Raw genomic sequence first — 23,578 nt, 5'->3', positions numbered from 1 at the left:
GGAATGACAGAGTCAAAGGGGAGGGATCTTAAACCTGGGCTCACATATAACCAGAAAGAAATCTTTACAGCATATCACTCTGGAAGAAACAAAAAGCCTCTAGCATTGTGAGAACTGAATACCTTTCAGAGGACATTATTTTACCGTGACACAAGGTAAACTAATAATAATATAGAAAACGACTACTGATGTGATGATTCTGCTTTGTGATGCTTGTAACATGTAGAGAAATAATGCTGAAACTATTCATCTGAGAAATAAAGTTGAAAAGTTTTGAGTTGAAATATTCAAAAGACGTAATGCAATATTATTATATAACATATTATTATACACTTGAAATACGGTGGAGGATTTCCATTGCATTGTAATTGCTTTGTGCTGCTGACAGTTGACAATGCACTGAATATTATTTTACAAAATCATAAATCACTGTTGTTTACTTCTGTCTATCAGATATATGTCAGTGGCTTACAGTAAAACAATTTTAACATTTCACACCTATTTTAGAACTCAAGCAACAGCATCAGGATGTCCAACAACAAGAAAACACGTAAGTCTAAAATCTCTTAGGAAAAGTGAGATAATCAAGGAACTTAAAGACTAAATGGAATTGAGCACTATTTAATGCTAATCAGCTTTAACTATGTTTCTGCAGAAGCAACTGCAAAATTTTACAATGAACCAGTGATGGAGGAACTATACACTGGATACCTGCTCAAGTCCCCCCCTCAAACGGCCCTGACTAAAACCACTGTACGTCTCATATTGCAATTCACCCTGAAACTGAAATATCTGCAGTCTGTCAAAGACAGTTCCTCTGTTTGTGAAACTTAGCAGTTTTATATATCTGTCACAGAAATCATGGAAGCGTCGTTTCTTTGTGCTCTCCAAAACGGGTGAAGACTACCAGCTGACATATCATGCAAACGACGAAAAGAGAGACAAGCCTCTGGGAGAGATAGACATTTCTAAGTGAGGAAAAGACTGTCTCAAAAATAATATAAAGTATTTTCACACTATAATGAGAACGTCTTTCTGTTTTAAAGGATCAGCTTGCTGTTCACTAGCCCTGAGGCACATCAGAAGTGGGACTGGATCCAGAAACAATTCAAGTGTTCTCCATCCTTTGTGCTGTTCTTAAAGGTGGACGACGACACACCAAAACAAGCTAGAGAATATTTCCTCATTGGAGAAAACAGGTTTGCCACCATGCATATCTGAGCATATCTCTCATTTCCATCACAACATAGTGCCATGAAAGTAGTGTTAAAGGTTTTCTGGTGTTTTCAGGGATGAAGTGGATGGTTGGCTCAATGCCTTAGTCAAGGTAATGACGACCCAGAAATCACAAAATAAACTGCGACATACAGACGATACTCAGGTAAACAAACCTTCTCTCTCCCTCTCTATCTTTACATATATGTATATCCAAACTATCAGTCATATGCTTGAGCACCTACGATACTTACTACCATTGCCTACATTTGAGAATAATAAAAAACATAAAAGGAAATATGGCAATTATGCAGTAACCAAAAAAACTATTCTTTTTGATCAGAGAGTTTTAACATCACAAGAAACAAAAAATTCAGTGTACCAAAATCTTTTGAGAGGTTGTGAATGCTCACATGCTTTACCTTTTTCCACAGGACAAGAGATTTAGATCAAAGTCTGTACCTGTGAACTGTTTAGAACCAAAGGACGGCAGATGGTCAGCATTTGAATTAACTTCTCCGCAACAATACGATCATTATGAAAATCCTCGCAAGTTCAGCGAACCTCTAGTACCAGTAACACGCAAGGTTTTACACATTTAAACACAGTTTCTTTCACATGCATATGACAAAATACACAAATAAAACTCAGACCTCTATCTGGCAGATTCCAGTTATTGAGGAAAAAGATGAGAAGGACGGGAAGCAGGATGAACCTCCAGTGGACAGCAGTGAATACATGACCATGGGATCAGTGTAAGTGTTTGAGAGCACTTTTCCCTTTAACTGGCCTCGTGGAATGCACTCTGTCGATAAAACACAATTTTCAGAGGCACAGTTTAATTTAAATGTTCTGTGGTCTTTTCTGATTAGACAAATGGTGTTGGAAGGTGACCAACATGAGGATGACACTGCATGCAAACAGAAAAAGTAATTTTGAAGTCTTCGATTCACTGTTATTTACCTCATGAGATTGCACTATTGTGTCAGTTATGCAAGATATGATAAATATACGAGTTGTCAGTGTGTTACTGTTTGCCACATTTTAATGCGTGTTCACTAAGTTCCTTCCACTTCATGGCCTAGATGCAACATATATGTGATTTTTTTATATTTAAACACTACAAAACAACACTGTTTCTTTTCTTAGCATCGATTAGCAGTCTATTTTGCTGTTTAGAGAATTTCAGTATTTCCTTCTTGCTGACCAGGTATGGTTTTCGATGACTGTTAAAATGAAAGCAAATATTTGGCAAGGTTTTATCATACCTGAGAGATGCGAGATATCTAAAAAAGGATGTGGTATATGGTGGTTTGACCTTTGTTCAAATTAAACAATCAAATCAAATGGTAAAATTTTAGCAACAGACAATTCTCTGTATTCATATGTCAGTTTTACCAAGATCATGCACTCTAAAAAATGCTGGGTTAAATACAACCCAGTGCTGGGTAAAATAGGGACAAACCCAGCAATTGGGTTGTTTTGACCCAGTGGTTGGGTTACTACCCAGAAAGTTGGGTTAAACATTTAACCCAACCACTGGGTCAAAACAGCCCAATTGCTGGGTTTGTCCCTATTTTACCCAGCACTGGGCTGTATTTAACCCAGCATTTTTTAGAGTGTGACAGTTGTGGAAAAGCTACTAGTGCATTCTTCTGCTTAATACACTTAGGACTGACACCATCTCTGTTTGACTATCTGATTTTTTTTTACCTCAGTGAAGACCACAATCATTCTAATCAATCAATCAGCTTCAGTGGAAAGTGTGCCTCTACCGAGTTGGACAACAGGTGATTTTTATCATTTCAAACAGGGCTGTAACCACCATATTCTGACTAGTTGTTGATCGATACAGGTTTTTTTAGTGGCTGATACTTAAATGTTCTAATTATTATTAGTGGTCCGCACTAATCTTAAATATGTGGTTACATCCTTTATTTCACTACTGGAAATACCATTAGCAGGGTGCTTCTGTCTTATAGAAAACAACTATTGAGTGTATCAATGTGTCAGTCGTTGAGTAAAATTCTATCCTTTCCTAATTAAAATCCTCACATATATTTAGCAGTGTGGTTATGATAAATGTGGCATTTGTATTTTTCCTGCTTTGTAGTGAAACACACACATATGGTGAGAAGGAGATCTGCGTTAGTCAAAACGAGCTGAAAAACAGTCTGATCTTGACACAGGAAGAAGGCAAACCATGGTACAACTCTACAACAGATAATTAATGACAGGTCTTTACTAGAATTAATGTTAATATGAGTAGAAATTAACTACTTACAATGTATCATCTTCTCCAGTGTGTCTCGGTGTCGTCAGATTCAGGACTCAAGGGGGGATCAGATCCTGGCCACAGACACAGTACAAGATATTCAGAAATGCTTAAAAAGACTAAGCAAGGACGAGGTAAGATGATAAATCACAGTAAAAGAATAGTCTTTTTTTTCCATCACTGTATTCAGAGACCTATAAATAAAGTTACTGAAATTACTTGCAGGCAAAACTCCTAGTTCAGCGGTACCCAGGCCTCTTTCTGAACCCTGGCCGCCACACTGAGGACATGAAACAAAATCTAATGCAAATTCTCTCATCGCCATCAAAATTTTAGAAATGTTGTACACATGTCTAATTTTAGTTCAAAGGGTAATTTGCTCATACAGGAGGAAAACAAGGCGCTACTGAGTAACAGAAGAGGCAATCCGGTTATCTAAATTACCTTACACTCTATTGCATGTACATTAATCATCTAAATATGTATTTAAAAAATGCCACATGTACATTAAATTACATGAGTGATAGTGGGTACTATATTTATTTGTTTGAAGAACAAGAGTCAAGTATTACTTCATAACAAGTATGAGTTACTCCACAGTGAAAAACTAGTTTTACACTGTTTAACTGTTCATATATTTTAAAGGGGTCCTATTAGTACACCCCCAAAACAAAATCAAGACTTTGTAAAGAGCATAATAGCACCCCTTTAAAGCAGCACTTGTTTTGAACAGTATGAGCATTTTATGTATTATGTATGTACATAAAACATTTCTGTCATTGTGTATTCTTTATTTGTTTTGCAATGCATGTAACCAGTGACACACTGCTCCCAATCATTATGCATTGGTTTAAATGTTTGTCACCCAACATGAAGATTTCTGAACAACAGTAAGTATAGCCTGCTTAAAATATAAATGAATTATGCTTTAGAAAAGCATGCATCTTGCACATTGTTACACTGTGAAGTCTTACTAAACTTTAAAATTTAACTGTTTCTGCCTTTTTTGTATTTTGCTGTGTGCATGTGATTTAAAAAAAATGCACATTAATGCACAAAATACATTAATTGAATAAAATACAATTAATCACTCACATCCATTGGTTATACCTCATAACTCCCTCTATTGTGTCTACAGCCAAACTCATGATGAATAGATTAACTCAGATGTTGTTGTTTGCTACCCTGTTATATATATATATATATATATATATATATAATAAGTTTAGAATTTAGAACTTATGGATCTAACCAGAAACTCCACCTACCCTTCCCATCACAGCCAAGAACAAAGACTTGTACCTACCTTCTAAACAACCACATTGGCTCTGAATGAAACCAGTTTTTCCGCATTCTGTAAAAAGCACAAGACAACAGATTTTTTTACAAGTGCATTTTGAAACGCTGAAATTCAAGATGAACAATAAGATGTTGCTGACTAGAAACGTCTCTTCCCATCATGGCCAAGAACAAAAGATGTCTAGCTCCGCACTACTATCATGAAATGGTCATGTTACAGAGGACACCTATGAAAGGCGAAAGAAAGAAATCCTGAGGACTTAGGTTAGATTCTTTTAGTTGTTTGATTAGGAATGGAGCTAAATTCTGCAGAACAATGGTCACTGGCATGCAGTAAGACAACACTTGCATTTCATATATAATTTAGCATAGAAGCGACAGCATCCAATTTAACAGCAAAGACGATCTAAGAAATGTAAACTATAACAAGCTCTATACTATATCTATATCTCTTTATACAGAACATCAGATGCATTTTACAGCCATGTATAAATGTCCAATTTAGAGAAAATTGGAAGTTGAACCATTTATTCATCTATGAGATTTCTAGATTAAACTTGCCTTGCTCTGTGTCAGACATGGCAATGGGTCTGCAGAAACCTTTTCTATCGCAGTAGGTTATTTCTAATTGGAGAAAACAGGTTGGACAGGATTTTTCTGACTTTATCCAAAAAACTTTACTGGAAGGCAAAATGTAAACAAAAAAAATGCATTCTGAAATATTTGTATAAATTTAAATAATTTGGTTTTATATTATGTTCACACTTTTGCAGTGAGATTAGATTTATGCAGCTGGTGATTCATTCAGGAAAACATGAGTTAATGTTTGATACACATGAGTAAAGATATTATAATGGGCTAATCTACAGTATCATGTTAAAGTTACCCCTGTTGGAGATGCATTCCTAGCAAAGCAGTAACGCGGTCACGCAAGGGCATTCCCAAAGCGACTTCGACGCAGCGTCTCGTTCCCTCAGGGAACCATGGTTACATACGTAACCTAGAGACGTTTTCATTCCATACTATAGACCAGCTTCAAAAGCATTTCAGTGCCCTTCTCAAAGCTCTGATGAATCATGGGCTGAAAAATCACCTACTTCTATTATGATATAAAAGCAACTTAATTTAAACAACCAATCTTTCATTTATCCATAGAAATTGAGGTTAGTAAAATACACAAATCTTGACAAATAATATGTTGCTAATGCTAATACATTTTCAGCATTCATTTTACATTTATTTGCAGTCACCATGGCCAGATTATCCGATGGGCCCATGCGCATTGCAAATAGCTAATAGGGCAAATAGCTCACCATGTTGGCAGAGGCTATTTACACTATATCTTCCCACTAATGTCTGGCTGGCATAGGCAATATGACTAAAGATGCATAATTCACAACAGGCTTAGTGGCGTAGGGCGTAAAGAGCATGGCTCTATGTTTTGACACGATCAACCAGAGTTAGTCCAAATATGGACTAACCCAACTTTTGGGTTAAAAATGTAATTAAAAAATTTAACCCAACAGCTGGGTTAGTCCATATTTGACCCAAAGTTGGGTTGAAACAACCCAGCATTTTTTAGAGTTTTTTTTTTTAGAGTGGATAGAATTGTTTGATATTCTACAATATTACTGTTTATACTCTGTTTAGACCAAATAAATGCAGGCTTAGTGAGCAAAAGAGACTTCTTTCAAAAACATTTAAAAATCATACCATTCCTAAACTTTTGTGTCACTCTGGATTCGTGAAAAATGTACATGCTTAGTAAGATGATTCATAATACAAAAAGGTGTTTCCTCATTCTCACTCATTGCTCCCGTCAGTGGTGTCAGAAAGTTTTTGGAAATCCCCCCTTGCCCTAAGATAGAACTGATTGTCCACTGTAATTTTTAGCACTCAACATTATCACGATTACCAGTCATTTCTTCCACATATTTTCCTCCTGCATATTTTTGTTTATATCATACTAATCATATTATAACCATAATTAGATTTTCATTGTCCAGCTTATCACCCATCCAAGCTGCATTAGTCCAGTCTTGCCTGACTAGTCTTGATTGATTGCGCTGATCACCCTGGCCTTACAGTATAAGGATGCATTTTTAGCATACCAGAGGAGAGCGGTCATCTTTCGTCTGATGACTGATCTCTAGTGTTTTTTTTTTTGTTTTGTTTTTTATGGAGAAGAGTAAACAGAGAGCTCACATCAGGTGTTATAGGCCTCCATGGGTCTACAGTGAATAGGTCTCTCTAGTGGTGATTTATAAAACTGCACTGAGTTGTTGAAAATGAGTTACTGTCTTTTGCTGTCAGTAAAGACAGGGTGCGAACTACGGGGGAGCTAGGGGGAGCTCGGCTCCCCTTAATAAGACATGGGCTCCCCTGAAAACGTGATTTGTGAAATTTTGAGGGGTCTCAAAAAATATTGACAATGTGTTATTTTGACGTGTAATTTCAGTTTTGTGTAATGTCATCATCGTGGATTATTATGTGTAAAATTGCAAAAATATTAATTCATTCATGCATGACGGTGATTTAAACCTAATTCACTTCAATAAAGATAACTATACATGCTATTCTTGTCATGAGCATCAAGGTGTGGGGGCGCTGCGGTGCAAATTCCACTCATGTTTAGTACACGTTAACTCAAAGATTCGTCGTCACTGAACTTGCGACACAAACACAAAAGAACCGCTAGATTTAAATCAGCACAGCCAGCGAAGGATCGAACGCAACTGTTTTGAACGAGCGCACTTTTTTTAACAACCAAAAAGTGGCTGTTCCCCCTGTTGAGGAAGTACAGACTTTGCTCTCGTTGATAGCAGAGGAGCGGATCCAGTGAGAGCTTGATGGGGCGACGCGGAATGAAAAAGTTTTTCAGGAGTCGCGGCAGTAGAGGCGGCGCAACTATAATGACATGTGAATAATCCCGCCCACTCTAAAGCGATACTAAACTGCAGTGGAACCGCAAACCGAGCCGTGCCGTACCGAGCCGAGTCGTACCACGCAGTGGAAAAGCGCCATTTGTAATTCATTGTAAGCCCCTTTTGAGGCACGAACCCCGCCCCCCCGCTATAAAAAAAAACAAGTGGGCTTCCCCAAAGTCCACGGTATAGTTCGAACACTGAGTAAAGAAATGTGTATTTTGAAAAGAATAATTAAATACACATCTAACAATATTATTTCTCGTCTCATTAAGAGTACATGTACCGTATACACTGTTGTGTGACAACACTTTAGTCACTTTTGCAAATGCAGTGCAGAAATGTATTGGCATTTTTAGATCTTAGTTCCTCAAGTTAAACACATCCCCAGAAAAAAACACTCAAATAAAACAAACATGCAATCTACTTGTGCACACTGTATGTTGTAGGTACAGTATAAGCTGATTCTGACTGAGAGTGATCAATTAATCTTTGGTTTATTGTCATAGTGCAAGCTGTTTCTTATGAATCAGAATCAGAATGAGCTTTATTGCCAGGTATGTTTACACATACGAGGAATTTGTTTTCGTGACAGAAGCTTCCACAGTGTAACAGAATGACAGTGACAGAACAAAAAAACACATAATAAAAAAAATGGTTTATGGTTTACTTATAAGACGTAAAATCAAGGCACTCATTATCACTCATCTAAGACCCTTGATGAATCTCAATGTCCCAATAATTAATCTCATCTAATGTCTGTGAGGATAGTATTATGGACTAGTATTTAACATTTTAAATATACTCTCAAATTAATTGGCCTTAAAATGTACTAAAAGTTATAGAGGGATGTGATATTATTAATTTACATATATGATATAATCAGAAATGACGAAAAAACAGGTCATACATGCACCTTTCACACGGAAGTTCAAATGTGGTGGAATTTTACTAGAATCTACATTTGGAAGGAATTTGTGTAAATAACCACGGCCATCTGAGACATCAAGGAAAAGAATCAACATGCTTCGCTTTTGTCGTGTTTTCAAGTCATTGCCAGTAAGGACCTGGTAGTTTCTGGGTCCAAATTTTCCGTAATCCTAAAATGTTTGCAGCAAAGGGAGGCCACATAAACAGAAACTCCACCTACTTCAGCGACAATAGAAGTCTACCTTCAAAATCATGACATGCATATTTGTGAAAACAGGACAGCAGTACAGAGGACACTGTTTTTACTGCGACACACACAGTAGTTAAGGTAATCCATTTATAATGTATTGCAGCTCTACTGATCCAATGACTAAACTGATCTGATTTATTTGAGCACATTAAGAAATTATGGCTACACTTATATTTTATTTTTGTCAATATGCATCTTTCTTTGGTTTAAAGAATTAGACTGAAAATCACCCAGTGCAAATAGGTCCGTAACTATTTGACTATGAAACAGGAGGTTTGGTCATGTGCTTTCAGTAAAAAGCTTTGTTTTGGTTTTCCAAATATTAATATTCCTAAATAGGATCATCATAATGAGCTGACTCATGCAGAATTGTACAATTAAAGAGATCATCCAAATTAAAATTCTGTCATAATTTACTCACCTTCATGCCATTTCAAACCTGTATGACTTGTTCTTTTCTGTGGAACACAAAAGAAGATATTTTAAAGAATGTGTCAACTGTTTGTTTGTTTGTTTTTTTCATACAATGAAATTCAACAGGGTCCAAACCAACGTTAGATCCCACTGAATTCTATGGACAAAAAAATACTGAGACATTTTTCAAAATATCTTCTTTTGTGTTCCACAGAATACAGCATACAGGTTTGGAATTTTGGGTGAACTATCCCTTTAAGGTCTGGGAATATATAGTTTTTTTAACTTCATTAATACAGTTGTGTAAAATACAGTACTGTGGCTTTTTCTATGTAGTATATTCTCAAGCACCAATAATTGCTTAAGTATTATCTGATGTGTGTAATAAAGACATTACTTACAACACATATCATGTCTGTTTTAGCAGAGATTTAACATCATCCAAATGAACAGCAGAGGTAAATCAGGTATGTCTGAAATCTATTTTAAACAATACAGACTGACTGGAAACAGAATAGCCAGAGTTGAGAGAACTATTACAGATAGTGATGAATGGTTAAATTCTGGTTAATCGTATGCATTCCTCTGCAACAGATTCAAATGCTTCATGTCACAATGAAGCAGATGGGGTGGAGGAAGTGTGCACAGGTTTTCTATTAAAGTCCCCTCCTTCTAGACAGATACGAAATATGGTAAAACATCAGGATTTCCTACACAGAAATATCAACAGTTTATATGAATTATCTATGTATTTCATCTAAGATGTTTCATAATTCATTGCAGAAATCATGGAAGCGCCGCTTCTTTGTGCTTTCAAAGACAAATGACAGCAGCCATGAGCTAAAATACTACAAATCCACTGAGAGAGACAAACCTATAAAATCCATAGAAGCTTCCACGTAAGGCGAAAGCTACTGATTACTTTTCACATAAACAAAAAGGGTTAGTATTATGCAGGGATATAATTATTTTTTCTATGTAGCATCACAATGCTGCAAGTGAACCCTGAAGCAAGCCCAGTTTTTGAATGGATCTGTAAAACCTTCAAGTGCTCTTCGTACTCTGTGCTCTTCATGAAAACTGAAAATCCAGGAGCCAAGGTCCAAAGAGATTTTTTCTTCATTGGAGACACCAGGTTTGCTATGATTACCATTGCTTTACCATAATTCCAATACTTAGCGAAAATCTGCATTGAAAAAAATAATTTATGCAAATAACGGGAAAAATAAATAAAGGCTATTCCTTCTAGTGCTAATATATAGAATCTGTTGTTTTCAGTGAGGAGGTGGAGAGATGGTTCAATGTTTTATTCAGGGCTATAAAGGTGAGACATTCCACCTTTTGCCTATGAGTTTAATAGCTTTAATTGAGCATGTTCTCTTTGAATAAATCATTAAAAATAATTTAAAAAAATACATGTATTTAATTGATATATTAAATATTTAAAATGTTTAAATATATTATAAGTACTTTTTTTAAATGATGTTTAACAATTATTAATGAATGCAATTTGAAGGGTCTTATAAAGTTCATTTTTCAAACTTTGTTTCTAGAACAACAAATTTGAGCCACAAACTGAACCTCAGATCACGACTGAATCCAATTCTAATGACCAAAACCCCTGTGAGACACAAGAGGTAATTCATCAACAATGCTTTCACATGCTCGTGTGTGACTCAGTTCTCCTAACTTTGCCTGAATTATTTCTGAGTTGTACCTCTCAATAATTGCAGACTAAAGTTGATGGTCAACCTCCACTGCCTCCAAGGAAGAAGTCATCATCAGAAGATGTTACCACTCAATGTAGACAACTACCCAAAAGCCGCCCATCTGCAACACCAGTATGGCACATTTAAACCCACACTCTCACTTATAAAAACCAAACACTTGCATCATAATTCAGTATAACCACATAAAAAAACCACATCCCTTTGTTTGATGTATTCAGTTGTATGAAAATCTGAAAAAAGAGGAACCGCTGGATGAGAATGCAGTGGAAAGTAATGAGGACATGTCATCAGGGTATGACAAACTCTCATTTACCTCAATTTAACCTGTTAGACAATGCTTGTTTGTTTACCATTAAAAAATGTAACATTAATCTTTAGATTTGAATCCAATTGTATCCTTCTTGAATATACAGAAGGTGGTTTAACAGACAAATTTCTTCTTTGATTTTGACCTCATTTTATGCCCATCTTTTGCGATTTAATGTTGCAGTGTTTGAAAGCTTATTTGTAGTAACCAAGTATAATTTTGCACAGTTTTTATAAATGTACTCTGTGCTCACATGAGTTTACTTATTGTTAGAGGCCTAATTTTATAGACTCGCTGGGTTTGAGCAAATGATAATTATTTGCTTTTCTGTCTAGGGAGAGCGTGACTGGTACATCTGAAGACAGTATGTTGGACTGTGTCACAAAAGCCTTCAATAATATTAAGACACCACAAACATCCACTGAGTCAGATGGGCAAAGGTAAAAACAACTGACAACTGATTTCTAATTAATAATGCATACTGCTATTTGTTACATTATTATGAATATGAATAAAAAGCTTGGTGTAAAAAAAATATTTACCTTAGCTGTCACAATCATCATGCATCACGCTTTTCAAAAGTATCCAGCACTGATCTTGCCCAAGTAGTTATTACTCATATTACAAAGGCGAGTTAAACTATATTTTGTAGTGTCTTAAACAGTTAAAATTTTACCTTAAAAAAAATTTAAATCAGCACCACCATAATGGATAATACCTTATTGTCATCCCAGGATTTATGGAATTCAAAAAACCTGTAGTACTAATAATAAAAACTCTAAAAACTCAATGGAAACAATGGTGCAAGAGGTGATTTATGCCTTATCATTATGTCAAAAATACATGTTTAGTACATCTGTAGAAGGTCAATTCAATAGAAAACAATATCCTAAAGTGCGGAATTTAGTTGTCTAACAACTATAGGGTTATTTTGGTTAATTGTGGTTTTGGAATCTAGTTTCATTTTGAGTTACATGTTTCATAGTTACATGTTTTCCATTCTTCAGTGAAACGCACACCCTTGTCGAGAAGGAAATCTGCATAAGTCATCTTGATGCAAACAGCTTGGTTATTACAGAGGAGGAGGGAAAACCATGGTACGATTCTCACAGATAAATTAAAAATTGTTATTACTCCAAAAATACTCTATCTACTGGAAATGTTGGGCTGAGCCCAGAAGCATCATCTGGTTCATGCAAGTTTGTTTGAATTAAATAATTTTTCTGAGCCACTGGTGTAACCTCAAAATCAGAAAGCAAGACTCCACTGGTTCAGCCCAAAATGGTGAAAATAACACAGACTACAAATACTACCTCTTATGTTTAGTTTAGCCTCCACATTTCTTTTCCTCTCTAGTGTATCTAAATGTGGGGAGATTCAGGCTTCATGTCAGTTCCACAAGGGAGATCAGATTCTGGCTGTCAATGACCTGTTGACAGACACAGTGGAGGAGGTACAAACATACCTAAGAAGACTCAGCAAGAGCGAGGTAGTCATGAGTCAAAGTACAAGAATGATATTGTAAATGTAATCAGAGCTACAATATGGCTATAGTTGAACTTACACTTTTTTGCTCTCGCTCCAGGTAAAACTGACCATTCGAAGGCTCCCAGACTCCATTCCTCTGCATTCCGAACCCTGCTGAGGACAAAAACAAAATCTCATGCTGTGCTACTGTTCTTCAGCATTTTTAATCCCTTCAGTTCTCTTTTAAAATCGATGTGAAAATTTCTCATGCATTTTTTCTCTATGGGGAACAGCACTGTGCTGGCAAACAGTAGACAGTCATTTAAAACAGAATGAGCTCATGAAAGTGTTGTAATGTAGTATAACTTCTAGTCTCTCTTTTGGTGATTTATGAAACTGCTATTTATGATTTGTTAGTGCCAGATCATGCAGTCTGAAAGTATTGCTTTTCACCCAGCCCTGGGGGTCAACAGTAAAACAAGTAGCTCTTGTTTTCTTGTGTGCACCAAGACTTGCTGAGCTTTTGTCATTCTAAAAAAGTTATCAAAGTAATGGCTTGCTATAATTGTCATTTTGCACTATTCTGTACATCAGCAAGGTTGAGGTAACAGAAACATTTACAAGTTTTAATAGAACTTTCCTCTAGCAGTAAATTAATGGTAGATAGCGTTACAGATAGGCTGAGCAGTATTTTACTGAGCGGTTTTTCTTAAACCTGTGAATCTGAACTGAAATTGCATTTAACTGCAGTATATTTTGTAGCCACATGGTAGCGCACTAACACAAACTGAATTATATTAAAACATAATCTTATATTAATCTTGTATTCTTATAACCTGAATTCTGATTGCTCCTGTTCAGCATATAAATTTGCATCTAAGTATCTTTTATTATATTACTTTGGCAAAGAATGTGTTTTTATAAACTGACGGCTGCATTATTGCAGTTGCATTGAAACTTGTCATGTTGGTAGCAAATCCAAATGTTTTTTTTTTTTTTCAAATTGAAATGAGGTTCAGTTATTCTAATAAATACATGTAAAATGCTAAAAAAAAAAATAAAAAGACACTGTTCAGCATTTAGATGACTTTTCTTACGAAAAATATATCATCTTGTACATGCACAAATATGAAATAAAAATGTGATTAAGAGAACAAGGTTATTATTGAAACAAGTGTAGAGTGGATAGAATTTATTTCCTTTAGAAACACTTTAATATATAAAAACGTCAAGAGTAAAAAAAAAACTCCTAAAATAAGAGGGCAAATGTGGTCCATTCAAGCATTAGCCACTGGCAAGGGGAGCCATTCATAAAAGGCAATAGAGGCAACACTATTAGCCATCACACAACCAGCACTTAAAAAGTCAGGCTGGAAGAATGAACTTAATTTTTTTTTTTCAAATGTGAGAAGGCAGTCCAAAACTCTCAAATTTGAAATGGTCCACTGAGTAATACAGGTCCAATCAATAAAGGCACCGTTTGACTGTTTGGCCAAAGGTTTGATTGTGGATGTCAGTTTACTTTATAGCCTTGTTCCACAGCTTGAGTTTCTCAGGGCACATGATTGAGCAGAGGTTTTTGGGTTCAGTCTGCCACTCACGAAAGAAGCCCTCCATGGCTTTCCTGCTCCTCCAGCTGCCCACATTCACCGTGGGAACGATCTTTTTTGGCTGCAGCCACTGCACAAAACGCTTCAGCGCAAGAAAACTGCTGTGCTTACTGTAGGGAATACCTGGAACAGATAAGTATAGAGTAGGAAAGTATCTCTCAAAATATTTGACATGCTGGAAAAACCTATTTATATCGTAATCTCCTTGCCACCGTCAAAATTCTGTAGACCAACCATGATTTCTGCTGCTTGATCGGAGTCATATTCTAGCCTTTTGTATAATTATTTCACATGAAGCAATATGATAAGGTGTTTTTTATTCGCTTTTTTAAACGTCTTATTTCCATTCAATTTTGATTTAAAAGGATGACAATAATACAAACTCATTCACCAGACAAAATAGAGTGTATTTTTTTCCTCTTATAAAATCAAAATGCAAACAACACAATTTGGTTTACATCTGCTTCCCTTGATTAGGGTTTGTTTGGAATTGCTATTTAAGTTTCACGTGAAGCGACACAATTTTCTAAAAATATTAGAAGTAAAGGCAGCCCTACATGTGCGCTACTGGCTGATTTTGCCGAAAACCTTTCCTGTTAATGTTAACATGCCAGACACATAACAGACAGTCTCAGATATTTCAATTGTATTGTAGTATCTGCACTTAAACACTTGCTATAGTGAATCAGATAAGTAAAATCATTATATTAAATCCTTTATAATCTAAACTGACACATACCGTAGATACTGATGTTCCCCTGAGTCTGAGGCTGGATGTCTTCCACTCTTACACTTTGGTTGAAGGTCCAGCCCGTGGGCTTGAATGCCACTAGCTGGTCATACTTCCTGGAGAACTTAATCAAGTGTGTCCGCAGGTTCTGTACAGTTAAGAAGAAAAAAAAAACACCTAAATCCATTTAAGCTGATTAGCTTGAGCTGTTGCTCCTCTTTAAGTTATTTTGAATAAATATGTCTGCAAATGTAATGTGTAAATGCGAATATACTCTTCCATTCAGAAGTCTGGGGTCAGTATGTTTTTTTTTGTTGTTGTTTTTTTTAAGAAATTACTTTTATTTAGAAAGAATGCATTAAATTGATCAAAAGTGACAGCAAAGAGATTTAAAATGTTTCAAAAGATTTCTATTTCAAAAGGCTGTTCATTTGAACTTTCTATTCAAATTATCCCAGTTTTCACAAAAATATTAAGCACTAAGCAGCACAATTGTTTTCGAAATTAACAATAAAAAAAAAAAAAACTTTCTTGAGCACCAAATCAGCATATTAGAATGATTATTGGATCATGTGTTAAAATATATCAAAATTTACAAGTTATTTTAAATTGCAAGAATATTTGACTATTATAGTTTTAGCGTATTTTTGATCAAATAAATACAGCCTTGGTGTGCATAAGAGTAGGGCTGGGTATTGACACGAATTTCACGATTCGATTCAATTCGATGAGAGTCAGTTGGTACTACATTACTATAATACTAAAGGTTAAAATTAACTGATTTGTATACAAACACTTAAATTACAATCAAAGCTTTACTAATAAATTTATGATACTAACTTTGCAATTGAAATAAACTTGAATTTGAAATAAACATTAAACATTTAAATGGTGGCTGTCATAAAAACTTGATGGATTTATTCAAACAAATTAATTTGAAAATTAATTTGAAATCTGAGACTTTGTTTCATATCAAAAGTAACAAAACACAAAGCTTTTTGCGATTTTACTTCGGATTTAAAAATCATTATTGTTTAGTAAAAATGAGAATCAATTAAAATTTAGAAATCTTTTTTTTTGTTTACCCAGCCCTACATAAGAGACTTTCAAAAACAAAAAAATCTTACTGACCCACAACTTTTGAATGGTAGTATGTAGCAAAATTTAGGAAGCCAAGATGCCACATTGCAATCAACTTCTTTCAATTTACATAATGACTTTTCAATGTCGCTGCATAAGAAAATTAGGTGCAATCTACAATCAACCTTGCCCTGAAATTTTTCCTCCTTTCTGTCATGGCCATTTAAACACGTTTCTCATTGGGAACAACTCCGCAATTGCTCTTAATCAACATCTACATTGGCATGGGTGAGAAAAGTTGCTTATAATGGTTCAGGGCACATCATATGATATGACTAATCTTTATTATCTGCAACTGTCTCATTAGAATTTACTTTTAGTCAGACTCAATCAGTGCTACCGCTGCCAGAACTGCTGTGCAAGCACTTTGTCTCTGTAATTAGAAACGTAATTTTTTTCCCTCCCACATTAGCAAAAACGCGCTGTAAAGGAAAATTAAAGATAACACAGAATGCTGCATGAATTTTAAACTCCAAATTGAATAAGTAAATATAGCCCCATTGATTGTGTTTAGCATAATCAGCTCTTTTTATACACTTATGAACTCAAACAGCAAAAATTGCAGATGACAGAAATTGCATTTCATAATGTATAACTCACAGATAAACAAGCTGCAGAAGTTTTAAATGTAGTTCAACTCACTTTGAAATTGAGCTGCATCATAGGAAGTACATGCACCTGGGCCGCCTGCCAGTCTGTAGTGATGCGCCGGCCAATCTCCTCTGACTCCAGGCAGCACATGGGGTTATACTTATCCTTGGATAAACACACTTTAGAGCCCAACACTTCCGATACAGCTAAAGGGAACAGGTGGGACAGGTAAAAAAAAATAAAAAGTTATATATCTCTATATACACAAGAAGGGACGAATGAAAAGTAGTCTATTGAGATTTGGAAAGAAGTTGCAATCAATTGAGACAGTCAAGAGAGACCTTATTTTAACAGTCCACAGTGGGACACTATGTAATCAGAGCTTTAAAATTAATCATGGATGCATTCTTTTAACACAAACAGGAAGCCAGTCAGACAAACTGTGAAACAGGAACAATTTCAAAGTCAAGTCAAGTCTTTTTTAAACTCTTTTATTTTATACGAGCTTCATTCATGAGTGAGTATGACGGTCACAGATAATAGAATAGCGAACAATCCTACAAAAGGTCTGGACAAGGCAGGACAACTTTGCTCACTGACCTAGAAAGACCTTCTCTTTCCCAACTGCATAGGTGCCACAAACCACAAGTGTACGAGGGTTCAGTGTGACCTGTTCAAAAGCTGTGTTTACAGCAAAGGTGATGACTTCCTGTTGAGCAGGAAAGGTATAGTCAGGACTGCAATACCTATAGAGGAGAAAAAGTTTTTTTTGTTTTTAATCTCAACTAGGGCTGCACGATAAATCGCATGCGATATTTAACGCGCATCTTGTCAGAAAGCCAGTTATCGTGCAGCCCTAATCTCAACCCTATCTCAGTTAATGTGATCAAAATGATCAGCAGAGAAATAAGAGACACAACGAAGCACCAAAAAGTAGTTTTGTTAGTAGGGAACTCACGTTGTGTCCAGATAAAGGGTCTGTATCCTGAGACCCTGCAGCTCTGGGTAGCGCTCCATGGACAGATCAGCCCGGAAGTCATCTGTGTGGAGCACCGTCTGGCCATCTGGCAGAACAAATAGCAACATGGCTGCCCCAGGACAGCTGGGGGGGAAACAGTCATTGTTATTAAGGTCTTGTCATTCTGTATAAACACAGGGACCTGTAATAAATAAATAAATTGGGCTTCAAAACTTCATTAGTTACTTAGAGGATACACTTACTGATTAGCATCCAGGAGAATGACCTTCACTCCTTGCACCATACACTCTGTGTTCATTGGGAGAACATGAACATACTGCTCATCCACCTTCAGCTTGCTCTTCACCAGGTTACTAGTTATCTACAATGATTAACACCAGTTAGTAATGAAAACCAAGATTCAGTCAAGAACAAATCCTCCCTGACACCATCGTTGAAAAAAAAGAAAACATTTTCTTTTCTTCACTGGCATTTTGCTTTCCCCATTTGTTTTTACATTTTCCACCTTCGTCCTGATCCTTAGATTTAACTGACGTAAATTTGTGATATTTTGTCAATGTGCTGATAATTCTGATTTCATAACCATGACACATTTCTGAAGTTGAAAGGGATAGTTGAACCAAAAATGAATTCTTTCATGATTTACTCACTCTTATGTTGTTGCAAAACGGTATTACTTTCTATCTTGCGTGGAACATAAAAGAAGATACTTTGAGAAATGTGTGTGTTTGTGTGTGTGTATATATATATATATATATATATATACTGTATATACACAATAGAAGTCAATGGTCTGTGTTGTTCCTGTGCTGTTGCCAATGCTCTTTTGTGTTTCAAAGAAGAAAGAAATTAATAAAGGTTTGGAAGAACATGAGGGTGAGTAAATAAATGACCATTTTTATTTTGGGGTGAACTATCCCATTAGTTTCTTGGGAGGGAACTTTTCGTTGTGAATGTTGGAGGATTTCTACATAGTAAATTGAACTCTTCAGTTTCCTGAAGAGCAAGAAAAATCCTGCTTTCATTATTTTTAAAGTGCAATGAGGTTGGGATACGTACTTTGTTACAGTAGATGGGTAAAACAGAGTCTTTTCTCAAGCCACCATAGTGGTCCGAGTGGAAGTGAGTGAGAAAGTAGGCTGTGACACCTTCAACAACCCCATACTGAAAAGCATCCACAGCAAAACCAGTTCCTGAATAGAGAAAAAGCATATTATATTCTCCAAAGTACATTAGACCAAAACACTATCCCTCAAGCTAAAAAATAATAGAGTTATTATGAGAGTAAAAGAATAAATGCACACAATCTAGTACATAAAAAGTTCTGGCACAGCTATTAAGATCTGAAGTATTAAAGTGCTAATGCAATCTTAACAATTGGTATTAAGTAGGTCAAAACAAAAGCATTAAAGTGGTTCACAAACCAGGAATTTTCTTGTAGAATGGACAGCGCTTGGGCTCCTTGGGATCTCCATCTGTCGCTCTTCCTCTGTTCCATCTTTTCTGCCTCTCTGCCCTCCCTCCTGGCTTTCCTTCTGTTTGCGTGGGCCGAGTCGTACCATCTTCTGCAGCAGGCGAGACACTGGACACTTCAGATGGTGCTTTGCTCTTCCTACGCCGTCTACCCTGGAGCTTAGCGTCTTCCCCCTGAGTTTCTGAAATCCTCGCTCTCCTAGACCCTTGCTGATCGGCCTCTCTGACCGTTGCCTTCACTTCCTCCTCAGCCTTTTTTTCATTCAATGACTTCAAGCCAAAAAACACCCCAATGTCTGTTTGCTTTAATCCAGAGGGACCTGCCTTAGTCTGAGTTCTCCTAGGAGCCATAGACAGCGTTTTCTGAGTTATAGATAGGGCTGTTTGGGTGGAAGTCAACTCTTGGCTTATGTAACTGTCGACACATACAGGATTAGATATGCGGTCCTGAAGACACTCTAATACCAAACTTTGAGGTGATTGTAGCTGGGAGTTTGGATCGTCAGGATTTGTTGTGGAGTGTTTTCCCATTGATTGAGGTCCAAGCTGAAATGTTCAGAAACACCTGTAGAAGAAGTAGTCAGGTGATCATTGGGTGCTAATGATGTCTGCAGTTTCTCACAGGTGTCTAATGAGTGTTCCATGTTCCCTGTCTCATATTGGTCCAGCAAATCATAGAACAGATCATCATCTTCATCACTGAACAGTTTAAGAGAATCATCATCAACCTCATTTTCACCTTCCTGCAAAGCAGTACTATGAAAATCTATATTAGGTTTTTGAGTTCTGTGCTCCCTATCCAAGTCTGGAAGTTCAGAGAGTGGGGAGTAGGAGATGTAATCATCATCATTACATTCAAAGAGCTCGGCTTTAACTTCATTAATCTGTGTCTAAACAGCATTGTCAACACAATTTGCTTTAACCGGAGTTGAAATCTTCATTCTCGCCTCCTGAGAAAAATTCTGGGATTGAGATCTTTTGATGGAAGGAGACCAACCTTTCTTTTTCTTGATATCCTCAGTATTAGGAGAGCGCAAAAGCAGCAGAGCGTTACTCTGGGTGGGAGTTCCCTTTGGTCCATCTCAAGGAGATGAACTTTGGCTGGATGAAGCAGATACATTCACAGCGCTGTCCACGTAGCTCTCTGTACCAGATGAAGGTGCAACATTATTAACTGACTTCAAGTTGAAGTCTGAGATGGCTTGGGTCGTGCAGTCGTTCAGCGCGCGACTATGAGCAAGCAGAGAGTGGCTATACCTCTTGTAGTGATTGGGAATGGAGGACGTACAATGAAGACCATCTGGACATTCTGTAACATTAGAGGGAGAGAAGGTTCTTAAATATTAAACAATAATATTCTTGGAAATATTCCACATTAAAGTGTCAAGAGCATGTTACTAATGATGGGTTCCTCAAACCTTATAATGAATGAATTGTCATGACTTTTCTAGTTGTTCATATAGTACGTATATTAAGTATTTTTAAGTAAAAAGACATCAGTCATAAAAAAAAAATCAGTTAACCACTATTAATGATTTTTTTTTCAATGTATTTATTTATTTATTTTAATCCTTTCATAACAGATTGTGTTAAAGAAAAGCATTCTCTAGCTGACTATAGAATGGAGTATAACTTTAAAAAATGCAGATGTAAATTAAATCTAGTTAATGTACATGATTTTCCAGCCATGAAAATAACAATTAAAAAATCCCAGATATTTCCATGTGGAACCCTGTAATAAGCTGATGAGTAGGACAATAGAATAATAACTGTTGATTTTACATATGCATTTATGAAAAACATTACCTTTACAGTTGTCACCAGGGTTATCTAAGCATTCTGCAACATGCCATTGTTGAGACTGAACCACCAAGAGGGAAAATGGCATTTGACATATTACGGTACATAAATCCGACGACTATCTTTCGTCATTACACTCATAGACATATTTATATGTCTATGATTACACTTACCGCCGATGTTTAAAGCACATTTATTTTCACATTGATGTGCGCATTTTCCATAATGCAAATAGTATCGAGTAATTTCATATTAGACATAGGACGTTTATTTATAGATTTAATACAAATAACATTTTTTAATAATATGACAAATATGTTAACTACTCGCAAAACGAGTTTATTTTGTCTTGGATGCGGTTGCAATTTGTCTGTCGAAAGTGCCGAGCGTAAATGTTAACCTCTTATTCTGTTGTTGTGGGAGTCATGGCGTCTTACTGTAAGCTGTCAGATCTTTTCCCCATTCAGAGCCAGTTAGACCATGCTTTAGAGGACGCGACGACTCAAGAAGAGAAAGAAAATCTTGTACATCAGTATTTGCACAAAATAGACGAAAATTATTTAATTATACCGGATTTTGAAGAAGGTAAGAGTGTAAATGAACTCAGTGGGTGTGATAATGTATACAGTATTTGGATCTCATGGGAGTGGCTTTGAAACTTAAGATCAATCATAGATTGATTCGTGGTTTTAGATAAACGAATAACATTATGGAACATGACAAGCCAATTACAAATCGCTTCTGTGATTTTTACTGCTCTATAAATGTATTGAATTAACAGTGAGTGTTTCACACTGTAGTGTTGGTTCTGGGAGGCTATCATGGGGGGGCATTCTGTTCAGATTTGTATCTGCCTTGCCAATTTTTTAAAGGCACCACCACAAAAAATGCTGAATAATTTATAGCAACACATTTTTATATGCCTCAAGAGAATATATTTTTCATTTAATGTAAATTTTCATAATATATGTCATAGTTAAACTCTAACTCCATTGTTGTTTTGTAGGACTGGAATGGTTGAACACAGACGGCCCATTGTCACTCAGGAAGGAACTGTCAGGCAAAGTGGTGGTGCTTGACTTCTTCACCTACTGCTGCATAAACTGCATGCACCTACTTCCTGATCTACACCAGTTGGAGCAAAGTTACACTATAGAAGGTATGACTGATACATGTTTCGTTAGAGACTGTTTGTGGACCAGTGAAAGACAAGGAGAGTGTAAAATTATACCATATGATAAACATGGCATCTACCCTGATTTAGAGTATGTTTGTAGTGATTACATTAGATATTTACATCATTAGGTAAACAAAAAGCATCTTACAATATTTAGCTGTACTCAGTAGGCAATCCAGATAAATGTTTTGATGATAACTTTACAAATATCCCATAGTAAATCATTCCCAGGGTTCACTGGGGCAGAAGAGAGAGCCTTTTGAGCTTGATAACTTCTAATGGTCCAGCAACACATTCCCATTATCTCTCAACTGTATCGGATAGGAGACTTTAAATATCCACAGAGACCAGGTCGAGGGCAGAGAGTTAAACATAGATACACTATTATAAGGGTCTGTGGCTTATTATAGCAGCTCTGCATTCAGTGCTATCAGCTCCAGCTGTCAGTAGCCTATCGGTGGCCACTTCTGTGGGATCATCCGGGGCAACCCAAGTAGATATAACTGCAGACCTGAGATCTCCAAAATGGGGCGTGAACTCCAAAAGTGGGCAGAACCTCCAAAATGGGGCGGGGTCTCCTCCCGCAAAGACTTTCACCATTGGCTCTGGCTTCAGCCAATTGTTATTGACTTACATTTCAAAATACAACTTTATAAATTTAACATTGTTTCATGTTGATCTAAAATAAAATATGCTATATAAGTAAATATTCTCCATGAGAGCAGAGCCCAAAGCTTGTGGCCAGTGGTGTTCAGACTGGAGTTTGAACATCTGCTTCATGATGTAAACGGGAATCACCCACGAGCTCTCCCGCGAGCCGTCCCAGCACAGGGGAAAGACTTTAATCTCTATCGCTTTGTTCTAAGCAGCACCCCGTTTTGGAGTTCCCGCCCCCATTTGGAGATCTCCGGGCTGCAGTTATACCCTTCTCGGGCAACTGGCCAGGCAGCCGTCAGCCCACTCTCTAGCATACCTCACACATAACTCATCTCTGGCACTTCTTTTGGTACATTCTATTACCGCTGTTCAGAACATGCCTCCCCAGTCCCCACCACTCTTCCAAACGTCTCATTAATTATTAGGGTTTATTGTTGATTATATTGCAGAACAGTGGCCTTTTATTATTAAACAGAGATGTTTTTACTCGCATCCTCTAATGTTGGCTGGCTCTGGGTTGGTTCTTTCCCATTTCTATTAAAGGGGTCATATGATGCGATTTCAAGTTTTCCTTTCTCTTTGGAGTGTTACAAGCTGATTGTGCATAGAT

General features: G+C 36.6%; 3 protein-coding genes and 1 pseudogene across 4 annotated transcripts in view; 3 read left to right on the top strand and 1 right to left on the bottom strand.

Annotated features, from left to right (window-relative positions):
* Positions 1 to 343: 343 nt before the first annotated feature.
* On the top strand, positions 344 to 4,640 carry LOC107684118 (uncharacterized). The gene is made up of 10 exons (XM_016480333.1): positions 344 to 550; positions 656 to 749; positions 844 to 972; positions 1,047 to 1,199; positions 1,291 to 1,381; positions 1,882 to 1,970; positions 2,088 to 2,144; positions 3,329 to 3,421; positions 3,519 to 3,624; positions 4,629 to 4,640. The coding sequence occupies exons 1-10, from the start codon at positions 529 to 531 to the stop codon at positions 4,638 to 4,640; spliced, it is 846 nt and encodes a 281-aa protein (XP_016335819.1). The 5' UTR covers positions 344 to 528.
* A 4,278-nt stretch (positions 4,641 to 8,918) lies between these two features.
* Positions 8,919 to 13,009, top strand: plekhs1.1 (pleckstrin homology domain containing S1, tandem duplicate 1). Of its 2 annotated transcripts, XM_016480156.1 has the most exons (13): positions 8,919 to 8,971; positions 9,735 to 9,774; positions 9,902 to 9,999; positions 10,091 to 10,206; positions 10,290 to 10,442; positions 10,586 to 10,631; positions 10,861 to 10,944; positions 11,041 to 11,148; positions 11,256 to 11,329; positions 11,680 to 11,784; positions 12,352 to 12,441; positions 12,701 to 12,833; positions 12,930 to 13,009. In XM_016480156.1, the coding sequence occupies exons 2-13, from the start codon at positions 9,753 to 9,755 to the stop codon at positions 12,987 to 12,989; spliced, it is 1,089 nt and encodes a 362-aa protein (XP_016335642.1). In that variant the 5' UTR covers positions 8,919 to 8,971; positions 9,735 to 9,752; the 3' UTR covers positions 12,990 to 13,009. The 2 variants fall into 2 exon arrangements, with proteins under 2 accessions (XP_016335642.1, XP_016335640.1); XM_016480154.1 differs by lacking the exon at positions 8,919 to 8,971 and having other exon boundaries at positions 9,722 to 9,774.
* A 1,325-nt stretch (positions 13,010 to 14,334) lies between these two features.
* Positions 14,335 to 21,358, bottom strand: LOC107684117 (DNA cross-link repair 1A protein-like; annotated as a pseudogene).
* A 189-nt stretch (positions 21,359 to 21,547) lies between these two features.
* Positions 21,548 to 23,578, top strand: part of LOC107684116 (NHL repeat-containing protein 2-like) — a gene marked incomplete at its 3' end in the record, with an annotated part of 15,400 nt that continues 13,369 nt past the window's right edge. Inside the window, exons 1-2 of the mRNA XM_016480332.1 lie at positions 21,548 to 21,719; positions 22,141 to 22,293. Coding sequence (XP_016335818.1) covers positions 21,560 to 21,719; positions 22,141 to 22,293 — 313 coding nt within the window. The remainder of the gene's footprint in view (positions 21,720 to 22,140; positions 22,294 to 23,578) is intronic.

The sequence above is a fragment of the Sinocyclocheilus anshuiensis genome, unplaced genomic scaffold, assembly GCF_001515605.1.
Source record: "Sinocyclocheilus anshuiensis isolate Anshui unplaced genomic scaffold, SAMN03320099.WGS_v1.1 scaffold553, whole genome shotgun sequence".
NCBI lineage: Eukaryota > Metazoa > Chordata > Actinopteri > Cypriniformes > Cyprinidae > Sinocyclocheilus > Sinocyclocheilus anshuiensis.
Note: the sequence above shows the minus strand (reverse complement) of the source record. Positions and strands in the feature narration are given on the sequence as shown.